General features: G+C 43.2%; 1 protein-coding gene across 1 annotated transcript in view; it reads left to right on the top strand.

Annotated features, from left to right (window-relative positions):
* The first annotated feature begins 3,741 nt into the window (after window positions 1–3,741).
* LOC104500828 (protein arginine N-methyltransferase 8) overlaps window positions 3,742–6,627 on the top strand; it is a 31,146-nt gene continuing 28,260 nt past the window's right edge. Inside the window, exon 1 of the mRNA XM_010144547.1 lies at window positions 3,742–3,934. Within this exon, the coding sequence (XP_010142849.1) occupies window positions 3,854–3,934 (81 nt within the window). The 5' untranslated portion in view covers window positions 3,742–3,853. The remainder of the gene's footprint in view (window positions 3,935–6,627) is intronic.

The following is a 6,627-nucleotide window of genomic DNA, read 5'->3' as shown; positions in this document are numbered from 1 at the left end:
CCCAGGTCTCTCAGCCTTTCCTCCTTCCATCCTGGAGATGTTCCAGTCCTCTGATCATCTTTATAGCCCTCCACTGGACTCTCTCCAGTAATTCCTTGTCTCTCTTCAATTTGGGATCCCAGAACTGGACACAGTATTCCAGATGTGACCTCACTAGGGTAGAGTAGATGGGCAGGAGAACCTCCCTGGGTGTGCTGGCCACCATCTTCTTCCGGACCCCAGGATACCAGTGATCTTCCTGGACACGAGGGCACATTGCTGGCTCATGGTTAATTTGTCGTCCACCAGGAATCCCAGGTCCTTCCCTGCAGAGCTGCTTTCCAACAGGTCAACCCCTAACCTGAACTGGTACATGCGGTTATACCTCCCTAAGTGCAGGACCCTACACTTGCCCTTGTTCAACTTCATTAAGTTCCTTTCCAGCCTCAGTTCCCAACTGTCCAGCCTGTTCAGGTCTCCCTGAATGGCAGCACAGCCTTCTGGTGTGTCAGCCACTCCTCCCAGTTTTGTATCATCAGCAAACGTGGTGAGGGTACGCTCTGTCCCTTCATCCATTTTTATACCATGTGCCTAAAAGCTTAGTTGTTTTGAGTGTAGCAAGCACAAAGCTGTACACCCGAAGACTTTATTGCTTCTGATACAAATCACGGCATCACAGAGTGGTATGGGTTAGGTCATTAATGAATATGTTGAACAGGACCAGACCCAGTACCGACCTCTGGGGAACACCGCTAGCTACAGACCTTCAACTGAACTCTGCACTGCTGAAGACAACCCTCTGAGCTCTGCCATTCAGCCAGTTCTCAATTCACCTCACCGTCCGCTTAACTAACTCACACTTCCTGAGCTTAACTGTGAGGATGTTATGGGAGATGGTGTCAAAAGCCTTGCTGAAGCCAAGGTGGATAACATCCACTGCTCTCCCCTCATCCACCAAATAATAGCTTTCATTACATTTCTTTATTTTGTAATTGTCTACTGTGTTTATATGTTTTCCCCAGGTGTTTGTTGTCGTAGGACATGAATTTTGTGAGTGGGTCTCAGGAAATACCTCTGTCATAGATTTGCTATAGACACTGTGAATAATTTCAGTCAAGACCCACTCACAAGATTATTCCTGTAATTGTGACTTTGACTTGGAGTTTCAAAATTACAGAATTTAAGGCCCCTATGACAGACTACTGCTGGCTGAGGTATCCACCCCGTCCGTTTTTCTGTTACTCCTGCATGAGGTTATGATACCTGTAGCACAAGGTGGACAGTGCATGACCTAGTGGTATTCACAGCCTAACATTGTCACACAACCACCATCCACGCATTTTACCACACGCTCCTTGACGACAAACTCAGATATCTGAGAAGCACTCATAGTAGTCTTCTACTTCTTTCGCCGTGTGGGATTTGAACGCTGGCAAAGATGTTAATGGACAGTTGAAAGCAGTGAGTCATTAGGTCCTTGAGATAAACCTGAAAACTACTGCAAGTCTAATACTGCCTCAGTAGCTTAATAAAAGTTTCCTGGCCCCTGCTTGGCAGTAGCGGAATTCAGCTGTCTTGCAGACTATGAGATAACAATGTTAGTTCCTTTTCAGCAAACAGGATAATTCAGACGAGTTTCCTAACCCTGAGTTTCTGAATTTAGTTTCATTCTGTATCTTTAGTCAGAATAAGGTCTGTTCTCATAACCCTGTCTAGACAAATTCTATGCAGCCAGGAGCAGAGCCAGACAGAAGATTCATCTTCACGACTAGTCTCTATTCCTGTAGAAAATGCTTTCTATTATACAGCAAACCAGATCTGAATTTGCAGTTTGACAGCAACAGAAATGTTAATACCCCTTTGGTCTCATTTACAAAACTGACAGACCTTCTCTCCGGTAGACAGCTTTTGAGCAATTGCTAGCGAAGTGGTATCTTGTGTCTGGAGATCTTCCTACCTAAGACAGGAACAAAATTAAGAGTTCATTGACTGTTATATTTACACATTTTGCTTGTAAAATGATGTGGAGGACAAGATTTAGAACACAAGTGTAAGACCTTACAGAGTTGATATTAAATTAAAACACAATTATGAATGTCTACAATTCAAGTCTTGGTAATCCAGTAGACAAATACAGAAAGAACTACAGGGCAAGGTAACTGCAAAAATTTGATAGTGTGTACACCAGTGGAGAAAACTGTTAGGATATAACCTCAAGTATGTAATTTTCAGGATTAAATTTGGAAGGGTTGAATTTTACAAGAAACACCATGACAGAATGAGCTGTCAAGGTGTGGCTTGCAATGAACAGGCAATGAAATAGTCTCTTAAGAGAAAAGACTTCAGATGGATATTTGAAAAGTAGACAGGAGAAAAATGCAAATACCAGTTGGGAAGAATTGTATTCTGCACGGGAGGTGAAGAAGTCAAAAATGTCAGAAACAGAAAAGACATATAAATAAAGTACTTTGGGATCTTTGGGAATGAAAGGTGTTACAGGAACCTAAACCACTAGTATTCATTTTTCATAGGTGGACCAAAGAAGCCATCAAATGATGACACATTTAAATCTTCAAATGAACGAGGAAAAAAAAAACTGTGGGATTTTTTTTATATTGAAGTAAACAGAACTAGGCTAATTGATGCTATTCAGAGAGAGTACAAGGGATTGATGTCTCACAGTATGAAGCTATAGAAGGGAGAGTGAACTTTATCAAAGTATCCAGGAGGGATGCAGGCAAATCTGGTCCCCACTGGGCAACTACTAAATCTGACAATAAAAAAAAGTACGAGAGGAGGTGACATATTTTAAGTAGGATTGACCTGCTTATATGTAAGAAGTTGTTGACCTATAATTTGCAGGAACTTGGTGCATATGTGAAACTGTAGCACCTTGCTCAGTCTTCCTCGGTGTTCAGCATTTTGCATCATGTTAAGGATGAAAAATGTAGATGTACTTATGGGCCAGACCACGGTCTGTGACTCATGTTTATGAAACATCCTGTCTTCTGTCTTGGATGCTACATATGTCAAATCTGAGTGAAGGGAGTGTGAACACTCTAGCTCTACTGAAATTTTGTTGTTGGAGATGCACTACTCAAGGAAAAACAAAGTGCAGTGGGTCAGGGAGTGTTGATAACACATAACTCCTGCATCTCCCAACAGAGGAAACTAACTTAAGGGATCACATCTCCTACTCAGCTCCCTACAGTGCTTTCTGGACATGCTGAGGGATTTTCAGGTAGTGTGAGTTTTCTCAGACCTGCCTCATCACTATAGCCAGATAAATTACCTGAGAATTAAGAATTGATTGTGAAACCTGTCCTTCTTTGCAATGCTGTGTTCAAAATCCTTTGGCTATGAGCTCTTCTTTTCAGGGGAGGTATTTATTTATTACAGCTTGCCTCTCACAAAGCTGTAACAGTTTGACAGAAGACGACAGTAAAGGACAAAACCTAGTTCTTAACTGCCTTTTGTCGATGTGTGGTGTCACCCATTTCAGCCAACACCAATAATTTACCATTTCTTTGCACTGATATAGGGATCTGCAGAGGAACACCAAAGAAAAAGCCATTAAGGAGTTTTTCCAAGAGAGAACAAATAAGTTAAAGAGCCAGGAACAGAAGGCAGCCTGAATTTCACTTACGATACCCCAGGCGTCGTTGGTCTTACTACCTCCTAGCTAGTTAAAATAATATCACTATGCTAGACAGAGAGAGAAATGTTTCCTTTTAATGATGCCTCTTAACAATAGTCCATGTTCTCCTAGGTTTGCCCTATCCCATCCCAGCCTCCTCAGCCTACTGTTGTTCCAAAGCCAGTTCAATCTGTCATACATGTCCCATTGCAACCAAGCTGCCCGGGCCGAGGCAAGATGGCAAAGCTTATCAATCCGGAAGAGATGACATCCAGGGATTATTACTTCGATTCCTATGCTCACTTTGGCATTCATGAGGTAATATTTATTTTTGTTTCAGCAATTATTACATCATCATCATCATCATCATCATGTGTCCTTTGTTTTATTAGTTAATTATCCCCCTCCCACTTGCTCATGATTATATTCCTTTGCCTTTCCTCAGAAGACTCTATAATCTGGTTAAGTGCCAAAGATATCGCCCACGTCTCTAGAGACCTGTACTCAAAAACATCTGTCCTACTTAGATCCTTACGCATGAGTTCTCCACAGAGCTCATATTAGCTATCTGTAAGTGGTGATCCTCATGAGTGCTTCCATTTACTGCATTTGTGAGGCCTGCAAGCTCAACCAAGCACACTTGGAAAGTACCTTATTGCTAAATTAGGTCTTCTGTTCTCTGGCATATTTGAGCACAGAGGCCAGTAGAACAGCTACTCAACTGACATGAGAAACCAAGTAATTTGTTGACTCGTGGCATGTTACTTGAATGCACAGGCTCTGCTAATGGGAACATACAACCCAATAGCCTCCAGTAAATGCACTCCTGGGAAGAATTCAAAATACACAGTGGACCATTTTTATCATCAAAAAGTTGACTGTAGACCAATTCTAAACAAGACACTGTCTTATATTCACATCACCCAAGAGGATGTGATCTCAAAGACTAAGATGCAAAAAGGCCAACGATGTGAAATCAGTGGCACTTTTCACAAACCACAGAACAAACAGTGTGTATTTCCACTGCTCTAGTAATTGTTCCGGGGCAGGTACATGAACTGAAGATTTCTATCTGCCAATTACATCTTGCCAGTGTAGCATTCAGAAATTCAGTATAAGACTGGAAGAAGATAGAGGAACGATTTAGTGAGAAGGAGACCTGTAAGAAATATTGAAGACACATCAGAGACTTAAAATCAGGTTGATCTCCTGATGGATGGAAGGAAGCAGCTCTGTAGGTCTCAGTGAGTGCAGGGATTATCTGGGTCCTCTTGCTGGGGCTGGGAAGTGGAAGGTTGCCTCTTTGCCTGCAGAATATGTGCACTGGTAGAGGATCTTTGTCAAGAAAAAAAAGAGTTGAGCTAGAGGAGGTTTGCAGACTTTGCAGCATCAGGGACATGAGGGAGAGACCGACTGGATCTTCTCTAAGATCCTGAAGGTACAAGAACCTAAATCCCCAACTGTACTGAAAGGAGGGGCCCTCAGAGTCTATACTTACCAGTTTTGGAAATGGAGACTCCTTTGATGATTAAGGCTGGAAACATAACTTCTGACATGATGTTCTGCTGTTCCTGATATTAAAAAGAATGAACCAGCTGGGGATGTGCTGGTCAGGACAGGCTTGGCTGCAGTGGCCGTGAGATGGTGAAGTTCAGTATCCTGAGAGCAAGTATGTGGAGAGAGCATCCGTGCTATTTGTCATGTTGACAACCCTGGGTTTCAGGAGACCAGTCTTCATCCTGTTCAGGAAAAAGGAAAATTTTTTGCTTGGAAAAAGGAAAATTTTTTGCTTGGAAAAATCTCCTGGGAGGTGGTCCTGCAGAGAAGAGGGGTCCAGGAAAACCGGTTGATTTTCAAGGCTCACCTCCTCCTGAAACAGGCCATCCCAAGATGCAGAAAGTCAAGCAGCAGTAGCAGGAAGCCTGCATGAATGAACAAGAAGCTCCAGCCAACAGGGAAGCACACAAGAGGTAAAAGAAGGGTCAGGTGACACAGAAGTAATTTCAACACCAGGGTTAAGAAATCTAAGTTGAAGCTGGTAAGGAGCGGGAAGGGTAACAAAGCAAGACTTCTCTAGATGCATCAACGGCAAAATGAAAACCGGGGAAAAGGTGGGACTGTTGCTGAATGAGGCAGGTTATCTGGTGACAGAGGACATGGAAAATGACTTCTTCATCCTCGTTTTACAAGTAAGGCTCGCCTTCAGGAATCCCAGTCCCAAAGGTGAGTGTCAAAGTCTAGAATGAGGAAGATTTAACCTCAGCAGAGGAGGATCATGTAAACAAATGGGACTTACATAAGTCTACAGGACATTATGGGCTGTCTCCACCAGGGCTGAAGGAGCTGGTTGATGTCATGAGCACAAACTTACTTGGAAAAAATATTCTTTACTGGGAGGCTGGTAAAATGCTGTCTATGGAGCCTTCATCCTTGGACATACTTAAAACCTGATTGGACAACGTTCTGAAAAACCTTTTCATGTAATTTGTGCCTCTTGTTCTTTAATTAGTTACCACCGAGAAGAGCCTGTCTCAGCCTTCTTTCCTCCCCCACTCAACAGATATTTATACGCGTTGATAGGATCACCCTGAGTCTGAGCCTTGTCTTCTCCAGGCTGAACAATCGTAGCTTTCTCAATCTCTCCTTACGTGTCAGATGCTTAAATCACTCAGATATCTTCACGGGCCTTCTCTGGATCTGCTGCAATATCTCTTGTCTTGGGGAACCCAGAGCTGGACGCAGGACCCCAGATGTGGTCTCACCAGTGTTGAAAGACCTGCCTTGACCCGCTTGTTGAAGTCCCCCTGATTTGCAGCACAACCACCTGGTGAATCAGCCACGCCTCCCAGTTTTCTATCAACGGCAAACTTGCTGAGACTGTACTCTGTCCCATCATCCAGGTTGTTATTGAAGGTATCCAACAATACTGGCACCAGTACTGACTCCTGGGGGGACACCTCTGGTCCAGATGGACTTTGTGCTGCTGTTCACAACATTTTGAGAGCAGCGGT

Source organism: Buceros rhinoceros, unplaced genomic scaffold (genome assembly GCF_000710305.1).
Source record: "Buceros rhinoceros silvestris isolate BGI_N320 unplaced genomic scaffold, ASM71030v1 scaffold12051, whole genome shotgun sequence".
Lineage (NCBI taxonomy): Eukaryota > Metazoa > Chordata > Aves > Bucerotiformes > Bucerotidae > Buceros > Buceros rhinoceros.
Note: the sequence above shows the minus strand (reverse complement) of the source record. Positions and strands in the feature narration are given on the sequence as shown.